The sequence below is a fragment of the Telmatherina bonti genome (assembly GCF_933228915.1).
Source record: "Telmatherina bonti genome assembly, chromosome: 21".
In the NCBI taxonomy this organism is placed as follows: Eukaryota; Metazoa; Chordata; class Actinopteri; order Atheriniformes; family Telmatherinidae; genus Telmatherina; species Telmatherina bonti.
In genome coordinates this window covers 24,336,440-24,358,214 of record NC_136630.1, presented here as the reverse complement: position 1 = coordinate 24,358,214, position 21,775 = coordinate 24,336,440, and the positions used below count along the sequence as shown (strand labels likewise).

At 43.6% G+C, this 21,775-nt stretch overlaps 1 protein-coding gene across 4 annotated transcripts in view; it reads right to left on the bottom strand.

The window, feature by feature from the left end:
- The window catches only part of spata20 (spermatogenesis associated 20), a 110,844-nt gene that overhangs the window by 38,768 nt on the left and 50,301 nt on the right, over nucleotides 1-21,775 (bottom strand). For 2 of the 4 annotated variants that reach the window (XM_079260456.1, XM_079260459.1), the window contains exon 16: nucleotides 12,652-13,784. In XM_079260456.1, coding sequence (XP_079116582.1) covers nucleotides 13,590-13,784 — 195 coding nt within the window. In that variant the 3' untranslated portion in view covers nucleotides 12,652-13,589. Of the gene's footprint in view, nucleotides 1-12,651; nucleotides 13,785-21,775 lie in introns of those variants that run through there. The other 2 variants (XM_079260457.1, XM_079260458.1) reach the window with 2 other exon arrangements.

The following is a 21,775-nucleotide window of genomic DNA, read 5'->3' as shown; positions in this document are numbered from 1 at the left end:
ACAAGCCGAGACGTGACCTGCTGTTCGGTCTGGATGCCTGTTTTCATCTAATACTTCTGTTTAGAACCAAATACTGATGTTCAACTCAGTTCAACTTTATTTGTGAAGCACCACTTCACATCAATGTCATCTTTACAGACATGTCAGTTCAAGCCAGGTCATAATAACTAGCCTAGTGAAGGAAAAGCAACTGATTGCACCGAATCTTGACCCGATCCAACCCCCCATCCTGAGCACGGCTGTTCCTGCCTGTCAAAAAGTTAAAGCGGCTTGAAATGAAAATGGGAAAAACATCATATATCTCCCGGAGATTATTTTAACCCTTAAAACTTCAGGACATTTTTGTTAGTTTTTGGTTTATTCTTTGTTAATGCAAAAATTACATGTAGAAGCTCAAGTCTTTTTATTCCCATTCAGCATTCAGACATTATGTAATCAAGACCGCCTCAGTTGTCAGACTATGAGGTTAAAATAGGGTAAAATGAATGTATCAACATATAAATACCTCAGAGGCCAACCAAAAGAGAAAAAAAAACAGAATTAATAACTTTCATTACTTTGCAGAAACAACACAAAATTCTAAATTCTTCTCCTGACTTCTAATAGATCTATGTATTCCAAACAAAGCACTTTTCTCTCAGACTGTCGGTTTACTTGTGGTTCCCAGAGTATCTTAGAGTATGAAAAGGAGTTTTTTTTCCCTTTAACTTTAACCCCTTGCCTCGGATCAAAGTCGAGAGTCAATGCAATTTAATAGTTTACCTTAACTAGGCTATCATAGATTGGCTATCGTATTGATGTTTCCCAGATGTCCTTGTGAAGTGGCGCTGTAGAAATAAAGCTGTATTCTTCTTCTTATGATGAATTAGTACAATGACATAAAATAAGTGTTAAATACTCATAAATGAAAATGATAAGTGAAAGTATAAAAATGAAAACAAGGAGGTAGGATGGGTTAGCCTGCTTCTGCTGCTGCACGTCATACTCGTGAAATGCACATCAGGTTTGCACACTAAAGTAAAAACAGATCCTCTACAACTGCATACACTTATTATTGCTACTTAGTTTTTTACTTGCCTGGTGAGTAGTCGTTTCAGGGACTATCGCCCCCTAGTGAGCTGTTGTTGTAACTACGTGGTGTTTTCCAGGTTTGGTTCACCTGAGTAACGTACCCTCACTGTTATGATTTTATGGTTCCGCAGTGGGGACATGTGGTCTTCTCATGTGTCTTATTATGTCTTATGTGTCTTCCCTGTTTTGTTTTGTAGTTTTCCATCCCTGTGTATGTACTTTTGCATCTCATTTCCTGTTCATTAGTTCGCCTGCTTTCATTTAGCTCATTCAATCCACCTGTGTCCTGTTGCGTTCCCTCTACATGTACCACGTTTCAGTTCTCCCTCGTCAGTTCATCGTTGTTTAGTCATCTTCCCTGCAGTTATCTTTCCTGTAGTCATTCGTGTGGATGTAAACGTCCTGCCCTGCATCCTGCTTGCCTCCTTGTCTCCGCTTGCATTTGGGTCCACACCTCCACCACAGTGCAACACCAACACATCTGGCAGCACGTGCATCTAAAAACAAGAGTTTATACCAACAGTAAACATGACAGGGGGGTTCGGCTCCTTTCTCTGGGACACCCCACTTATTCATAGAAGCATGATTCTTACATGTTCTACCTTGTCGTAGAGGTGGCTACTCAGGCTCTCCTACGATGTATGATACATCACATATTGGAATTAGTGACAGTGAGAAATAATCAAACAAATTTTAAAGTTTATTAGTCCAATGTCCATATTTATTGATATAAACTAGGGCTGTGACGATATGCTTTCGTCCTGATTCGATTCAGATTTTTTTGGGTGCCTAATTTGATTTAAATTGCGATTCTCAGAATTCTTCGATATTGCAGATTTTTGTAGATTGATAACAAAAGAATGTACAAAACTTTTTATTTGCTCGTCATTTTCCTTGATTTCAGTTAGGATAAAACAAGACTGTAGCCAGAACATCATTCTGCTGCTATAATGCCAAAGAAGAAAAGTAAAGAGATTAATAAAAACAATAAAAATGCCAAAAATGTTATATTATGTTTATTTATTTGAAAAAAAAAAAACATTTTTTAACAAAAAAAGAGAAACAATTTTTAGATTGTGAAGAAAAAAATAATACTCGATTTTTTGATTGGATTTTCCCATCCATAATATAAACCCTTAAAAGTTCTTATCTTTTCACATCGGTGGTTTGTAGGCAATAGCTTTATAATGAAGAGGGCCGACAGGTTGGCTTAGGTCAACCACTAATCTCTATGCTAATTAAAATCTAGCTTGTGCAGCTCATCAAAACAATTAGCGGAGAACAATAATGAGACGACTGATGGAATTGAGGAGGGGGAGGGAAGATGGAGGTTGGTGGGGGGAGGTAAATGATGCATGTGTGTGTGAGCGAAGTATAAATGAGGAGACAGCGGTTCCAACATGCTCTCTGGGCACCGACACAGCAGAGGCACTTAGACTGAGAGACACGAGCGAGGTCCCAACCTGGTAGAAGATGATAGGGTGAGACGCGGAGGAGAGGGAAGAAGGGATGAGACTGTGAGAGGGTTTAGTGGTAGAACGAGAGCAGAGAAGCCGAAGTGACTGCTCCCGACGTGGTGGGGAGGGAGGCTGGGATACTCCGGAGTTAAAGTGGAACAAAGCGATGGCTCTTTTCTCCTCCTGTTTTTCCCTCTCTTGGCTCTTTCTTGGTCTCCCACAGAAGACGCCGCCTGCCAAAATGACTCCTCGTGTTCCTGAGGCAAAAAGGCATTTGCCAGATCTGAGAGGGGGAGGAGGGGAGGAGGGAGAGGATGGGCTGACAAGTGTGGAAGGAGAGGAAGAAAAGTAAACAAGTGCAGATGGTGTAGGTGTTCTTAAAGGGTAATTTCCATCTGTTGCAGGACCTTCCCAATAGAGGTGTACTGCAAGATCTGGTGTTGACACCAAGTAAATAAAAGGAGCAGTATAATTGATACCAGTACCAATACCAATAATTGTTGACAGGGCAATCAAAGTGAACAAATGAAAGCAATAAGATTAATATCTGGAAACAACAAGCTATTATTCATGACAAAGGGGCTCTTTGATGCTATTTCGGCTTTTCTGAGCTTTTTACAGAGCTATAGTGATAGTATCGAGTTTTTCAGCAAGTCTTTACATTTGGTCTCCATGGTACCCTATGACCATTGGTTTTCGAGTTGTTTCCATTTCAAGATTATAATGACGCCCACCTTCATCACTGCTCAATGTGAGAAGGAAGAGGCTAACACTTTAGAGGACACTGGAGGTTTTCAATGCTAACAAGTTGCACAAGAAATGCTTCATCGGCTGTAAGGAAAAGGTTCATTTGCTCAAATCTGAATGAAATGACTCAACAGCATTGGATGGATTTTGTTTTTTGGGAGCCAACCACAACGACTGTGACCAGCACTTCACTTTAAGGGCTGGTATTATGGGGGATTTGATGCCAGGCTTTTGATGAAAGGCACATAAAGTGTGCTGATGCTGCAAAAAAATAGACAACTAGAGGCACTTATAAAATTCTTTTCTAGAAAAGAGAGAACTTGGGAAGTTTCATTTTTAATCCATGAGATGAAGCTTCAGAACAAACGTCAGGACATCCTTGGGACAGTTGGAGGATCTGCTTTAGTAGAAAGCTGCTTGCTTTAAGAAGCAGAGAAGAAATAATAGACACTTGGCCATGATGATACAAAGTTTGAATGAAAAAGCAGCGACAAAATATTAGGAAAAATCAACGTCAGTTCAACCTCGGGTAACGTATGACTGCTCCGTGAAGTCACTTAAAGGCTTATTTATGCCTTAGGCAAACAACAGATATGGACCATTTGGCTTGTTTTCTGCATATTTGGTCTGTTTTGAGAGTTGAGCTGTAAAGCCAATATGTGACTCGCAAAAGGAATATAAAGGAATGAAAGCTGCGATATATTTAATGACAGCGTCTACTGTAATGCATCCTTTTATGGCACTTTCTATGAATGATCATCATCATGATCGCCATCATTGTTTCCATGTCCATTACTATCTAAAACTGAAGGAGGAAATCAAATGTGAACTCTGCACTGCCCCCTGCTGGATGTACAGAGCAAATATTGCAGTACAATACAGATTACTCAGGCAAGGCATGAACATAACAAATGTTTTCCAAGTTTAAATATTTTTTTTCTTCTGCCTTTCAAGTACATTTCCCCCCCCATCCCACTATGTTTCATACTGAATAATATTTCATGACCAATTGTGCACTTCCACACACACACACACACACACACACACAAACACACACACACACACACAGATATATATATATATACACTACTCACAAAAATTTAGGGATATTTGGCTTTCAGGTGAAATTTATGGAAAATGCAATATGTTCATGCTACAGTGATATAATATCATAAGACATTTAAGTAGAAGGATGCACTACTGATTTCCTCATCTCAAAAAATTCATTTGACACAAAAGGTAACAACAATGGTAGTTACACCACAACAAAAAATTTGAACGTCTCAATATCTCGTCATGTGCCCTTGAGCATCAATTACAGCTTGACAACGACGTCTCATGCTGTTCACAAGGCAACTTATTGCGTGCTGAGGCATGGCATCCCACTCTTCTTGAAGGGCAGCCCTCAGGTCATTGAGGTTCTGGGGTGCAGGGTTTCGAGCCTCTACACGACGGCACAGCTGATCCCACAGGTTTTCAATGGGATTCAGGTCTGGAGAGAGTGCAGGCCATTCCATTTGAGGTACACCAGTCTCCAACAGCCGTTCCCTGATGATGCGGCCTCGATGAGCAGGAGCATTGTCGTCCATGAAGATGAAATTAGGCCTGTGCTGTTCATGTAGGGGCACAATCACTGGATTAATGATGTTATTCAGGTAGTATGGGCTTGTCACTGTACCATTCACAAAGTGTAGGGCAGTTCTGTACCAAGTGGACACCCCTGCCCACACTGTAACACCGCCACCACCAAAAGCTCGCCTGGTGACAACAGTGGCTGATGCATAGCGCTCTCCCTGACGTCTCCAACATCGTTGCCGGCCATCATTTCTGCTCAGTGTGAATCGACTTCCATCAGAGAACAGCACTGAGGCCCACTGGTTCCTCGTCCAGCGTAAATGCTCCCTGGCCCATGCAAGACGATGATGCCTGTGCCTGGTGGTGTGGTCAGGTACCCGTGCAGGTCGTCTAGCACGCAGACCACGTTGATGTAAACAGTTTCGAATGGTCTGACGTGACACTTGGGTGCCTCTCACCTCTCTTAAACGTGCCTGGAGTTGAGTGGCATTCATCATCCGGTTTCTCAGGGCAGTGTTCACAATGTAGCGGTCATCAGCACGGGATGTGGCCAAAGGACGTTCACTTCTAGGCCTTTCTGTGACTCTTCCAGTCTCTCCATATCTCTGTTGCAACCTGCTGATGACACTCTGTGACACTCCAAGCTCAGTGGCCACTTCTGTCTGAGAACGTCCTGTTTGAAGCATCACAATGGCAAGGGACTGTTGTTCCATTGTTAGGTGTCGTCTTGGTCTCATGATGTCAAAATGTGAACAGCATGATGAGGACAACTGTTTAAACACCAGCTCTAATTGAACCAGGACATTTATTGGTCAATTCAAGGATCACACACCTGCCGTGATTTTTGCCGTTAAGCTCCTTGTTAGAGAACAGCAACTTGTGCAAAATTTATTGAAACATTTAACAGTTGGACATGTGCATTTAAAAGCTTAGAGAAGATCACATTAAGTTCACCTGTACAGGTTTGAATGCATTTTAGGCTTGTTGTGAAATTTCACCCAAAAGCTGAAAATCCCTAACTTTTTGTAAATAGTGTATATATATATATATATATATATATATATATATATATATATATATTTATTACTTTCAGGAGAAAAAGCAAGAAATTTTGTGTTTTTTGCTTAATGAGAAATAAATATTTGTAAAATAAATATGACGGTACACTGTTGGGTCACATACACACAAAAGCCAGATGACACAAAATTTTAAAATATTAGCATCTGAAGGACCCTGACAACGTCAATAAACATAAAAAATTCTTTACAAATATCACAAAAACAAAGCTCATAAGCGAAATAGATTTATTATTCAGACTTCTACGTGTACAGGCTATGCTTCTGACACGGATACCTAAAGATTAAATTCACAGGAGGCTGATCGTTGTGATGAATCTGAGGTAAGTTGAGTAAAGAAAGAGCTGGTGGTTTGTTTCTTTTTTTTTTTTTTTTACATACACAAAAAAATAACATTTTCCTGTGCACACAAACAGAGAAAACACACATGCTTCTGCTGTCAGATCCATGGGACGTGAATGGGAGCTGGAACATGGCTGGGACAGTACACAAGGGCAGGTCGGTTCATTTGCAAAACATCATCGGTCCACTTCATCTGGATGCTTGCAGGTTTCGCTTTGTCAGGAGTCTGACGTTTACTTCTGGACTAACAGTCGAGCCCGGACATTTGCTACAAGTAGTGCTGGTTTTCAGCTGGTCGCTGCTGCAGCTGTGCATATTTTCTCCTCACAAGACTCCACTGATTCACGCTTCATGACATCAATCTGAAGCTGACGGTTGAAGTAATCTGTCGCTGCTCACGTGACTTTTTCATTTGGACACCGAAGTGGAGGTCAAACAGAGCAAAATGGCTAATACTGTGAAATCTAGGTGTGAAATGTCTGATGTGAGTTTCCAAACCGAAATACCTTAAAAAGGTTGGTCCAGTTTATAAGACCCACAAGAACCGTCTGACAGAGATTTAAGTTTTGAACTGTAAAAATCTTCATCAGTCAGACAATCGCACTCATCAATAAATTCTCATCAATTTCTGAATATTCCATTAATTGGTCTAAAACCACCGTTCTACCCATCAACTGTTCCTTCCATAATACTCCTGACACTGCTTTACAGTCAGGAGATATTAGATACTTGGGAATAAACATCTCACCCAGACTGTCAGACCTTATAAAGCTAAATTATGTCCCTCTACTAAAAACAATTGAGGACGATCTCACACGGTGGAAATCTTTACCCATATCACTAATGGGAAGAGTTGCAACTATAAAAATGATGATTCTACCTAAAATCAATTATCTGTTTTCAATGATCCCCATTAAACCTCCCTCCACCTGGTTTAAATCACTGGACTCTAATGTTACTAGATTTCTCTGGAAAGACAAACCACCACGGATTAGTCTAAAAACACTCCAGAAGACTAAAGATAGCGGTGGCTTAGACTTGCCTAATTTCCAAAATTACTTTATAAGCAATAGACTACAATACATCTCTAAATGGCTTAAACCTAGCTATCTAGATGAACCATGGCTTAATATAGAAGAAGCTATGTGTGAGGATATGGCAATTTCAGACCTGCCATTTATCAGCACAGCTGTCAAACGCCAAAAATGCTTTAAAAGCATTAATATCAGCTCCTCACTAATGGCCTGGTGGGAATTTCTTAAACTAACCAAATCCTTGCTTATTCCATGCAAACTTACACCTATTTGGAACAATCCCGACATCCAGCAAAACCGGAAAATGATAAACTTCCCTCAGTGGAAGAATAAAGGAATAAAACAGTTAGAACATTTAATAGAAAATGGGAACTTTCTCCCTTTTGATACAATTACTTCACGATATGAAATCAGCAGCACAAAATTCTTAGAATACCACCAACTTAAATCTATTATAGGTAAGAAATACACCCCTGATCAATTAAACTTGCAGCTACCTATCAGGGCTGCAGAATTCTTAAATCTCAATGCCCCGAAACTGTTATCCAAAATATATAGATTACTATCAAAGCTAGACGATTCCATATGTCTCCCAACTTCTAAATGGGAAGCAGACTTATCCAGTAACTTTGACCAAAATGAATGGTCACAAATCTGTTCAAATACATTTACAATGACTAAGAATTCAAACATGCAACTAATACAATTTAAAATTCTGCATAGAACTCATTATACAGGACACAGGACGTTCAGGATGGGTCTGTCACAATCAAACATCTGTCCACACTGCACTGGCAACACAATTGACAGCTACTACCATGCTTTGTGGTCTTGCCCACCTGTCCAGGAATTCTGCTTTCAGGTATGTAAAGATCTGTCAAATTGCTTCAAATGTAACATCCCTACAAACCCCAAACTGGGCCTACTGGGTTACTTGGGTGAAATTAACATAGAATTTAATTCTGCAAACTTAATCCTCACCAGTTTATGTATCGCAAAGAAAACTATCCTTCTAAACTGGAAAAGCAAACAAAGTCTGTGTATCCAGCAGTTCAGAAATCTCTTATTAGATCACATCAGTGTCGAGATGATGTCTGCCTCCTCAAGAGATCAGTCAGCTGAACTTTATTCCCTCTGGTCCCCTGTGATCAGCTCCATCACTTAGTATGGGGGGAGAATGTGACCTTATTGCGCTCGGGGTTGGTGGCCGGTTGGGGTTCTCTGGGGGCTGTGGGTCTGTGGTGGGCTCCTGGGGGGGGGATTTTGACTGCTCCATTGCTGGAGTGGCTAGGTTTCTAGCCCTACTGTGGACCTGGATGGGCCAGCGGCTGGAGTTGCCGCGCAGCGGCGGGGCGAGGTCGCTGGCGGGGGATGGGTTGGCGGGCGTGACTCCGTAACGGGCGCCTGTGCCGCCGTGGGGTGGGCTGGGCGGGGTCCCGGGCTCCGGTGCCCGGGGTTGTCCCCTGTCTCTTGGGGGTGGGGGGTCGGCTTGTGCCGGGGGGGGGCTGGGCTGACCTGGACCTGCCGCTGCGGCGGCGGGCAGGTACGTGCTCTGGTGCCTGGTTGCGACCCTGGGACTTGTTGAGTGGGGGGTGTTTGATAGTGTGGATGGGATGTGAGTGTGTATGGAGGGATGTGTGTAGGGGGTGTGCGTTGAGGACTGGTGGCGGTACATAGGTATGTGGATGTGTGTGGGTGGGGAAGTGTGATGATGCGTGTGTGGGGGGGGTGTCGTGGTGTCTGTGGGGGGGGTAGTGCCGTGTGTGTAGGGGAGTGGGGTGATGCGTGTATGTGGGGAGTGGCGGTGGTGCATGTATACGGGTGTGTGTATGGGGGGGGAGGAGGGGGGAGGGGGGGCGTGCTGTCTGTGTGTGTGTGGGGGGGGGCAGGGGTGTATGTATGGGGGAGTGGGTGGTGCATGTGTGTGGTAGGTTGGTGGATAAGTGTAGATATGACGGATGGGAGTGGGGGAGATTTGGATGTGACGTGGGGGTCAGGAGGATGGTTTTAAGGGTGGGCTGAACGGGTGGCTGGGTGGACCTGAATGTGTCCGGAAGTGTGTGTGTGTGTGTGTGGCTGTAGGTTTGTGCTGAGACAGTGTGAGGTGCCGATGTGTGGACAAGGTGGGGACTTCATGTCCCCAGGTGGGGGTGTCCTCTGTGAGTGAGGGGGCGGTGGACAATCGGTCTGGGATTCCCCTTCTGCCGCCCCGCCTCCTCTTTGTCCTCGTGCCCCCCTTCTGCATGTGGTGGGTTGGTCCCCTCTTGGGTCGGTGATGACTCTCTGGTTAGAGTCGCCGAAGGCTCTGGTTACGGGGATGGCTGTCCCCGGCTTGTCCTGGTCCTTGGGGGGCCCTGGGAGTAGGGGGCATGCCCAGTGCTGCGGGCGGCTCACCTTCTGGAGGAAAGCTCACTTTCCTCCAGACTTAAATCCCTCAACCCCTCTTCCTCCCCGCTCCCCATCACACACAGGCAGGGTATTGGGAGGTGTGCACGTGGCGCTGGGTGGTGAGAAAGGCCATCAAGGTGGTCTTGATCGCTGCACCCAGCCTCGGCTCACCTCCCAGTTTTAATTACACTTAGACACCAAACACCAAAACACTGACGACTCACATGATTAGGGGGAAGAGCATGCGGTGTATGGTGGGCGGGGCTGCTTAGGTGGTCCCTCTCCCAGCACCGCGTGGCAATTCCCTCAGTTTTAATTGCAACTAATACATACTTCACAATCAGTCATAAGCGGGGGGGAGGCAGGGACGATAGGGTCTTCTCATGCCCCTGCTCTCGGGGCTTTACTGGGGGGGGGTACGGGTGGGGGAAGAGTGCCGTCCATTAGGCCTAAGTCTGGGCTGGCCTGGCTGTAGGAGGGTTGTCGCCGGCCCTGGGGGGGTGCTGGGTCGGCTGCATCTGTGGGGTGGTGGGGGGGGCGCTGGGAGTGGTGGGCGGTAATTATGGGGGCCCTGATCGGGGCCATCCTGTCCTCTGCCCCCTCTGAGGTATCTCACATGGGACATGATGGAGGGGTGAGGTGAGGATGTGTGGGAGTGGGTGTATGGGGTTACAGATGGATGGTGGGATGGCTGGGGGGGGGATTAGGGTTGGGGATATAGGTGGGTAGGGGATAGGGATGTGTGAGGATGAGTAGATGTGTGTGTGGAGGGGTATGTTGGCGCGTGGGTTGTATTGGGGTGTGCCTGTGTTGGAGGAGTGAGGGTATGTGTGTGTGTGTGTGTGTGTGTGTGTGTGTGTGTGTGTGTGTGTGTGTGTGTGTGTGTGTGTGTGTGTGTAGGGGGGGGTGTATATGCGGAATGGGATGTGTGAGTGAGGGTGAAGTTTGGAGGGGGGCTATGGGTGGTGGAGGGGTGTTTGGTGGGGCATGTGTGGTTGGGTAGAAGTAGAGGGATGGGGTGGCGGGGTGTGAGCGTGTGTGTGTGTGTGGGGGGGGGGTGAGCGTGTGTGGGGGCGGGGGCGATTGGGGTTCGTGTGACTTGGTATGGGTGAGTGAGTAGAGGTGGGGTGGGGTTGTATATGTTATGGATGATGTGCATGGATTGCAGAGGGTTGTGTGGATGGGGGTTGAGAGGGGAGTGCGTGTTTGGGGGGGGGGGGGGGGGGTATGCATGTATATGTGTGAGGGGAGTGCGTGTTGGGGGGGGGGGGCGGGGTATGCATGTATATGTGTGTGTGGTTTGGTGGTGGGGGGGTGGTGTCCTGTACCCGGGGGCGCAGCTGGTGCGCTGGGGTGCGACCTGGCTGCCGCTGGGTGGCGGTCTGGGGATCCTGGTCCTCCGTCGGTGTGGGCTGTGCCCTCTGCCTGCGGGGGCGGGGGGCTGCTCACGGGCTCTTGGGGCCCTGGGGCCTGCGCTCTGTCTGCCCTAGGTGGCCGGTGCCCAGCGGGATCGGCCCTTGCCGGCCTGGGCCTGCTGGGGCCTGTTCCCCCTGACTGCGGGGGACTCTGGTTGGGCACCTCCTTCGCCACCTCCTGGGCAGATGCATGGCTGGCTCTGGAGTGGGGGGGTTGGGATCTGTACCTGGGGGTGACTGTCGGTTACCCGGGTCTCTGGGTTCTCCTGGCCTTCCTCTAGCTGTAGGCGGGCGGGGTCACATTGGCATGATCACTCTTCTCTAAACACGTTCCACTCTGAATGTTCTGCATGAATGTTCTGCATGTGTCACAGTCACTGAGTCATCCAGCAAGTTTATTCACTAACAGCAGGTAGCTCTCTTTCTGTCTTTTTGACTTAACTTGCTAGTTTCTGGTCTTCATGATTGTCAACGGTTTTGTTCTCCACGAATCTAGAGTTGGCTTGTGTGGGTGTATATATTTATGTGTGTGGGTGGGTATGTGTGTGTACTTATGTGTATGTGTATGTGTATGTATGTATGTGTATGGATATGTATATATGTATGCATATGTGTGAGTGTATGTGTATGTATGTGAGTATGTATATGTGTATATATGTATATATATATATATATATATATGTGTGTGTATGTATGTGTATATGTATGTATGTATATCTATCTTTATGTATGCATGTATGTGTACATGTGTGTGTATGCATGTGTATGTATGTGTATATGTATGTATGTATGTATATATGTATATATATAATGTATGTGCGAGTGTATATACATATATATGTAGGTGGGTATGTATGTGCATATACATGTATGCATTGATCTCTTTCTTTTGTTTTTTTTTTTTTGTTGTTTTTTTTATGTTCTCTTTTCTGTTCTCTTTCTGCCCCTTTCCTGTCCTTTCCGGTCGGGTCCAGTAGCATAAACTCTGTAATACAAGCTATTATCCAAAACAAATTGAAAAATAAAATAAGAATCAAGAAATACAAGGGGATCATTACATCTACAAAAGTTCCCCTTGGCAAAATAAATTTGCTCAGCAGAACACAGCATCCAGAACATCAGTCTGCTTGCTTAAATGCTGGACAAGACAAAAAAAAAAAAAAAAAAAAAAAAAAAAAAAAAAAAAAAAAAAAAATCTTCATCAGTTCAGTTTTGCGATATCGTGTATTTTCTGGTTCTACGAGGAGCTTCTACACATGGATGGATGGAACTTCTTCATGTTGCGGCCACATGGCTACGCAAGGATGTTTACTTATTCAGATTTCAGAGTGTGGATGCAAACAAGTGACATGCTGGCTGTGGCGTTCTCCATGTGTGATTGACCAGCTGGTCCCAGTGATCCCAGTGACCATTTAGACTGCTGATAGTCAGAGCGGCTGTAGTAGATCAGAACAGGTTTTCACCTGAGGACTTTGGCCTTGACTTTGCTGTGATTTTGGCTTTTTCTCTCTGTTTATAAGGCTCCTGTTTGTGTTTCTTTGTGTAGTTTTTTTTTTTTTTTTTTTTTTTTTACTGATTTCAAATCTCAGATTGTGTTCACATTTTATTTATTTTTTATTTATTTGTTGTTTGTTTGTTTTTTGCTATTTAATAATTTACTTTACCCTGACCAATTATATCTGGTCTTACTGCTGCTTTTCCCCAAGCTGAGTCAGGATTCTCACAATGTGTGACATAAATTGGGATTCAGACCCCTCATGGTGAATCCTGCATCATTTCTTCTCCTGTAAATAAACATTTAGGTGTTTTCATAACAACTGTTGCTATGCTTTTGATGTAAACGACCTGCAACCGGCTTTCTCAATCAGCAGCAAAGGACATCTCGATGAATAAAGCAAAGAAATCACCTCAAGGTAAAATTAGCTTAACTCGCGTTGTTCCATGTTGACAAATAGACAAAATCAGCTACAGCTTTTATCAGCCCATAGGCTTTAATTTAGCCACACCGTTGGGAAAGCTAAACCGAACCAACTGAAGTCAAATCATTTGTCAGCTCATTTGATTGGAATGAAAGGTTCACAGATGCAACTGTTCTCGACAACTGTTTATAAAATCCTTGGCTTGGTATCGCTGGGAGGAGGAAACCGAGAAGTATCCTCCATCAGTTTAAACTTTTCTACAACTGGAAGGGACAGAAACAAAGCAAGCAGAAGGCATTTTAAAGCAACACGCATGCCATGTAAGCTTTGTTCTATATTGGCCTACTGTGACCACCATTGCGTGCTATGCACATATTCATGGTGCCTGACATGGATAAAAGCTACACAGAATATCCTGTAGCTTTGGAATGGCGGCCAAGAAAGCCTGCTTTGACCTGCAGAGCTTGCTAGCTTTTAAAGCATTGGCATTCATTCAGGCTGAAGCCAGACACAGCAGAGACGAGCAGCTTTCACATTCTACCAACGTCCACCGGTTCTTCAGGTGTCATTGTCTTGGCATGTCCGTAGTCCCGTCCAGGAGGAGGCGACGTAGCTCCTGGGAGTCCGTCACAGGAAGAGAGCAAGTGAAGTCCTGGCAGACGTAAGCGGTGGCGACACCACCCAGCTGGGACATGGAGGAGAGGACGGGCAGCCGCTGGCACAGGAAACTCTCTGGATTCCCATCAGTCAGCATCAAGACCTGCCAGAGGCGACACAAATAAAAAGAGGAGAGAAAGTAAATGCCAGGAGGCTGGCTAGCAAGAAGAACCTGACAAATCAACGATAATCATTATTATGATCATTAATGTAGACAACATAGTTGTTAGGTCTACAACATATAAATAAATAACAAGAAAAAGTCTGCTGTGAGCAATTTTTAATACGCAACCTTTACAATCAATGACTGTTTTAGTTCCTGATGAAGACTTCATTTGAGGATTAGAAATATTTATTTTTCAAAGGACTTTTGGCCTTTAGTGGTGTTGATTTGACAGTAAGTAGACAGGAGAGGGGTTAGGGAAATTGGAACGTGACATGCAGGGCCGCAGGCTGGGATTTGAACCGGTGACAGGTTAGACAAGAATTGAATTGAAAATCTTCCTGTACACAGTCAAGGCCATCCATAACCTCGCACCCCTTATCCTACCCGCGTCCTCAGATCATCCTCCTCCATCCACCTCACTGTTCCTTCTTGCACAATGGGCATGACAGTATTCAGTTACTCGGCTCCTTATCTCCAGAATTCTCTCCCACCAGACATCTGTAGCGTTGGCTGTTTACCTTTGTTTAAATCCAAACTCTAAACACACCTGTTTAAGAAAGTACACGCTCCCTAATTACTCTGTCCCACGGTTTTGTGTCTGTATTTTATTTGTTTATTGTTTTTTCTGTTGTTTTCGCCATGTTTTTATTGTACAGCGGCTTTGCGTGACCTGAGAGGTGCTTTTTTGTTTATATATAAAATGCATTATTATCATTTAAATTAATCATAAAATTATCACATTGAAAAATCCCAAAAGTCAATACAAGCAGCTGTTGTAACTGCACAATGTTGTGCAGGTAGTTTGGTCCATTTGAGTAAAGTGCAGTGTGAAAGCAAACCGAACCAAAGGGACGTGCAAAATATTTAGTAAATTCCTTGCCCAATGGAAATGAGTCCTAGCGGCTGAGCAAATGAGCAAAACTAAGGAGGTAATAAATAACAGTTTGATCATTTTTCCCCCCTGTAAAATTCATATAATACATTTTTCACAGCTGAAAAAAGAAAAAAGAACAAATTGTCCAAGCCAGTAACGCTTTTAAAAATGAAGGTCCCTTTTTTTTTTTTTTTTTGTCACTCAGCAACAACAATCTACTCGCCAAAGACAAGTGCTGCGATTTCAATCGTTTTTGTGCCAGTGGGCTGTCTGATCATGGGATTGACCTCCACTTTGATCAATTTCTAGTTCTTTTTCATTTAAAAACACTTCTTCACTAAGACCCAAAATAAGCCTCCCAAACTGGAACATTCTCTTGTGGGTCATTGGCTGCCGCGGTCTCACGCGCACACAGTCCAATAACGAAAATAGCTGGTGTGGATGGATAGGTGGTTCATGTGTCTGCCTGCAGCACAACTGGCTATGTCAGAGCTGCCCTATCAGACAACATAAGAAATGGAAGTGTTTAAGCACCCTCATTCTTCATTTGCAACGGTCTCGTTGTCACCACCACTTTAAAATAATGTTTTCCTTCCCACCACAAGGTGGCGACAGTTCTGGATCGAAGTGGGTGTTGCTATGACATTAAATGCTAATGGAGTACAGGTTAAAGGAAAGTAAACAACAATGAGCACCACTTCAGTTTATGAAGTTAAAAGTTTGGATGTATTAAGTCTACCATGACTATCCGTCAGGAGTGTCCAGCTCCAGTCATCAAGGTCCACAGTCCAGCAGGTTTTCTATGTACCCCTGCTCCAACACACCAGACTCAAATGAATCAGTCATTTCATAGGCTGTTGGATCTATTAAATGTGAGCCAGGTGTGTTGAAACAGAGATACATGAAAACCTGCAGCAGATTGGTCATTGAGGACTGAATTTGGACACCCCTCCTATATGCTATATTATATATATATATATATATATATATATATATATATATATATATATATATATATATATATATATATATATATATATATATATATATATATATATACACTATTTACAAAAAGTTAGGGATATTCAGCTTTTGGGTGAAATTTCACAACAAGCCTAAAATGCATTCAAACCTGTACAGGTGAACTTAATGTGATCTTCTCTAAGCTTTTAAATGCACATGTCCAACTGTTAAATGTTTCAATAAATTTTGCACAAGTTGCTGTTCTCTAACAAGGAGCTTAACAGCAAAAATCACGGCAGGTGTGTGATCCTTGAATTGACCAATAAATGTCCTGGTTCAATTAGAGCTGGTGTTTAAACAGTTGTCCTCATCATGCTGTTCACATTTTGACATCATAAGACCAAGACGACACCTAACAATGGAACAACAGTCCCTTGCCATTGTGATGCTTCAAACAGGACGTTCTCAGACAGAAGTGGCCACTGAGCTTGGAGTGTCACAGAGTGTCATCAGCAGGTTGCAACAGAGATATCGAGAGACTGGAAGAGTCACAGAAAGGCCTAGAAGTGGACGTCCTTTGGCCACATCCCGTGCTGATGACCGCTACATTGTGAACACTGCCCTGAGAAACCGGATGATGAATGCCACTCAACTCCAGGCACGTTTAAGAGAGGTGAGAGGCACCCAAGTGTCACGTCAGACCATTCGAAACCGTTTACATCAGCGTGGTCTGCGTGCTAGACGACCTGCACGGGTACCTGACCACACCACCAGGCACAGGCATCATCGTCTTGCATGGGCCAGGGAGCATTTACGCTGGACGAGGAACCAGTGGGCCTCAGTGCTGTTCTCTGATGGAAGTCGATTCACACTGAGCAGAAATGATGGCCGGCAACGATGTTGGAGACGTCAGGGAGAGCGCTATGCATCAGCCACTGTTGTCACCAGGCGAGCTTTTGGTGGTGGCGGTGTTACAGTGTGGGCAGGGGTGTCCACTTGGTACAGAACTGCCCTACACTTTGTGAATGGTACAGTGACAAGCCCATACTACCTGAATAACATCATTAATCCAGTGATTGTGCCCCTACATGAACAGCACAGGCCTAATTTCATCTTCATGGACGACAATGCTCCTGCTCATCGAGGCCGCATCATCAGGGAACGGCTGTTGGAGACTGGTGTACCTCAAATGGAATGGCCTGCACTCTCTCCAGACCTGAATCCCATTGAAAACCTGTGGGATCAGCTGAGCCGTCGTGAAACCCTGCACCCCAGAACCTCAATGACCTGAGGGCTGCCCTTCAAGAAGAGTGGGATGCCATGCCTCAGCAGGCAATAAGTTGCCTTGTGAACAGCATGAGACGTCGTTGTCAAGCTGTAATTGATGCTCAAGGGCACATGACGAGATATTGAGACGTTCAAATTTTTTGTTGTGGTGTAACTACCATTGTTGTTACCTTTTGTGTTGAATGAATTTTTTGAGATGAGGAAATCAGTAGTACATCCTTCTACTTAAATGTCTTACTTTTATGATATATCACTGTAAAATGAACATATTGCATTTTCCATAAATTTCACCTGAAAGCCAAATATCCCTAACTTTTTGTGAGTAGTCTATATGCTCTATCACTGAGAGGGAAGAGTCCCACAGAAGGTCCATACCAGGGGTCTCCAAATCCAGTTGTCGTGAACTACCATCTTGCAGGCTTCAATGTTTCCCTGGTACAACACACTATATTCCAATAAAAAGGTTCTCCAACAACCTATTGTCATTTTGTGCACCTGCCTAATTATGAGCCATTGATTTGGGTCAGGTGTGTCACAGCGGGGAAACACTAAAACCTACTGGACAAGGAGCTTACGAGGAGTTGGAAACCCTGGTCTAAACTCAAATCAGCAGCCAAAAGCCAAGTTTTTTACCGGATTGAGTCTGATGTTAGACGTGAAGAGGAAATAGGGAGACCTTATCTAAAAATGTATCGTTTAAGACAGACTTCGCATTATATTTTTTTCCCCATTTGATGGAATTCGTTAAGTTTGAGTTTATGGTCCCATTAAGAAACACCATTAAGTTAAGCCTGAAATTTCTCATAAAAGACAGATTTGTTATTAAATTATCTTTAGTGAGATATTGATTTAACCAAGACAATCCCACTGAGTTGTGAGACCTCATCTTTTAGGGCAGTGTTTCTCAATTCCAGTCATCAGCCCAATCTTTTTTTTTTTTTTAAGTCGTATATGAGATTATCCTCTGTAATTGGTCCCAACAATCGGCTGAAACAGGTCAAGGTTAAGAATCGCAAGTATTTAACTTGGTGTACCCAATCAGAAAAGCAAGGTAATCAGGGAACAAGGAAGCAGCCTCTGATCCACGTAGATGAGTGGAAGCAGGCGAAAACAAGGATTAACAGGGGCGAGCTCGCTCAGTAGACAATAAAGTACGTGTTCACTCTGTATTCAGGCTTTTGTTTTTCTGGATTTTTCTAGTTCTAAGATCATCATTCTTCTCTCTTTTTGTACGTCTTCTTCCAATGTAGGTGTTGTAATTTCCGGTTGATACTATGTCTCATCTTCTCCTTTGTTTTTGTTAGATCATGTTTGATTACGTGATATTTCTTCAGAATTAGAGAATCCTTACGTGTGTTTTATCAGCCATAAGTCTCCATATACTTTCAATGTCACCATTTTTCCTGACTCAAAAATGCCCCCTCAATGTGTAAAATGCTCCTGTACTATTGGTTTTCTGTAAATGTAAGCCTTTTGAACAGGTGCTGTGCTGAAGAAAATCTTATTGAATTCTTGCTCACAAGTCTTTTAATCTGTTTTCTTTTGTCCAGTTTAGATGGAGGATATATTTCACTCTCCTTTTTGCTGTCTGTTGTGTTTCTCAGACAGACGAGGCTGAAGCTGCAGACACATTGCAACAGCTGAGACCGTTGCATCACTCCCCGTTTTCCTACCATAAATGTATTTGGTGAAAATTTAATGAATATTAATTAACATTACTGTTCTCTTTGCATGCACATGCGCTCTTAATTACACTGTGCAGAGCACGCACAGTTATTTTTAGCAGCAACGAAGAGCCAAGCTCTCACACAGTGAAGCTGAACATCGCTCATGACTGCAGGGTGCGGCTCTGATTGATCAACAGAAGGGCAAAAGTTTGGTTTTATGGCAGCTACTGAGCTAAATCTCTAAAGCACGACACTTATGTGCTTAATGAACTGTTTCTAAAGGACAAGGCAGATGATACTCTGACTGGGACCACCTAATGCAGGGAAAGTTGTATCCATATATATATTAGTAATGTCATGTTTTCTTATCGGATCACATAAATGAAATCCCAAATTCAGATAATCGTTTGAATGTTTATTATTTCTCTAAAAAACACAACCTCTTGTGGATTTTTGGACCCCCGGTTCTGCATAAATTTGAACCTGAATTTGTCTTCACTTTCAATCTTTGGTTAGTCAGTTGATTAAGTCGTCTAATAAAGGACACACTTCTGTTCAGTTCCAAGTCGGTCACCATGCAGAACTGCCTGAAGCCCCTCCATCCGGTCTCGGAGGGTCCCAGGTGGGGTCAGCGCAGTCGTTTAGATGCTCATTTGTTCTGGTAGCCATCTGCATGTTTAATAGCATGAAGCTAGCAGGGCTCATCTCCTGTTAATGAGGGGCTGTCTCATCAGTGGTGATAAATTCTGTTTCTTAAACTAATAAAACCCCCCAAAGCCCCTCAGGAGCCGATGAAGTGATGCCGTTCATCTTCATCTTATCCAGCGGAGCTATTATGTCGAGCTTAGGGTGCAAATGACTGAACAGAAGCATTTTTAGACATTAAAAACACACACACACACAGACGGGGGAAGACCAAAAAGAGTGTGATGGAATGTGATCATAATGGTGTGACTGTTGCCATGGAGACAGGAGGAGGATTTCCCCGGCCAAGCTGAACGTTTTCCTCTCTGTCTTGACGGCTTCTTTTTGCTGTCAGCTTCATGCAGATTCTCCCCGGGTCCAGCGCTGATCCAACCACATGCCCTCAACTTAAAGGTCACGCTGCAGTCTGTAGAGTGTGTGTGTGTGTGTGTGTGTGTGAGAGTGATGGAGACTGAGAGCAACACAGACAGACAGGAAGACAGATTATGTGCGAATGTGTACAAGAGATGTGTGAATGTGATGTACTGAAAGTGTGTTGTCTTGTGTCCACACACTGAGTCTTTGTGTGTGTTTGGTTGTGTGTGTGTATGTGTGTGTGTGTGTGTGTGTGTGTCGGGGCTGCGGCAGACAGCACAGTTGGCTTCGCATGAGAGAATAGTCAAACTCCCACAGGGTTGATCCCCTCATACCGGGCACCCCTGAAACAAAACACACATGGACACACATGGCTCCCACCCGCTGAACGTCCCCGCGCTGACAGCTCCCTCCCACTCCACCTCACCGCCTCAGCTCACACACTTTAAAAGAACACCGTGTACCTGCGCTGACAGGAACTCACAAACACTCGGCTTCAGGAATCCTTTTAACTTACGACCCGGCTAGCACGGACACGGCTCTCCGGCTGACCTTCTGTCAGCGACGTAGAGAAACAGCAAACACGCTTGTGAGATCCGCTGTCATACCTGAGGAGGAGTGATGGCAGTGGATGTGCTGCTGCAGCCGAGCATGAGGTAATTTACTTTTTGCATCATGAAAGGACCTGCTGTCACCATAACAACCTGGCATCTGGACAGGGTTGGACACACACACACACACACACTTGGACATAAAATCTTGCTGCAGAGGTATGGAACATGAAGAGGGACATTCGTTTGCTAACTTGTAAGTGTGACAACAGGATCAGGTACACATAAACTCTACAGGTATGGACTGACGGTGCAAGTCAGAAAATACAGGTCAGTTAGTTTTGCAAGTAAAACACATTTATAGCACATGCTTATATTTTATGGCCAGTAAAATGTACTTGTATTGTTTGACTTGTAAAGTTATCCAACATATTTGGACTTGTCAAATTTACTTGCATTTTCTCACTTGTATTGTTTTACTTATAAAAATTACATGATTTTTTGGGGAATTCTAAGATTTACTTGTACTTTCTGACTTTTAAAAACTTGTATTTACAGATTTGCCCAATTTACTTGAATTTTCATTATTTTTTGACTTGTAAAATGACTTTTTGTGACTTGTAAGAAATGCCTGTATTTCCTGACAGATAAATTACATTTTCAGATGTGTAATTTTTAAATCGTAAAAATGACCTTTATGTTCTGACTTGTAAAAAAAATATTTGTATTTGTCTGATTTGTCAAATGTACTTTTATATTTTAACTTGTCCTTTAAGGACTGGTTTTTAGAACTTTAAATCTATAGATCTGACTTGTACCTGCCCTTGTCACAGTTTTTAATGCGTAGATGCAAGTTACAAAACGTATGTCACTGTTCAAGCTCCATACCGAGGAGGTCGGTCCCGCTCACACAGTTCACAATCAGATTAATTCAGGCTTCTAAGTTTTTACTAGAAACAGAAGAGTTTATGGACATGTGACTGAAAGAGTCTTGTAAGAAAACCTGAGCAGGAAAATAACTAAAACTTCTCATGGACAGGTGCAGTACCTGCCAGATTCACAACAGTACTCACAGATGGCCTCATGTGCCTCTAAAAACTGTCCACAAACAGACAAAATCATGAGCTTCCGCTAAAATACAAACCAGCTACACTACAGCTACGAGCAGGATTCCCAATCACTGAAAAGTGTTTTACAGATCAGAACATTTAGGTAAAAATCAAGTCCTAAAATAATGTAAATACATAATAATAAAAAAAAGAAAACAGCATAATTACTTTGTGTTATTTACTGAACAAGGAAATCAGCTTAATGCAGTGGGTGGGAAATAATTTTCAGAGGTTTGTATGGTCTGAACTTTGTGAACTTTTCTGTACTTCTGTACTTTGTGGAGTGGTGCCAGCACAACAAGCTCCAGCTTAATACATCAAAGACAAAGGAGCTGGTGCTGGATTTCCGCCGGGCGCCCCCTGCTGTACAGTCCATCAACATCAGTGGATCTGAGGTGGAGGTGGTCTCTAACTACAA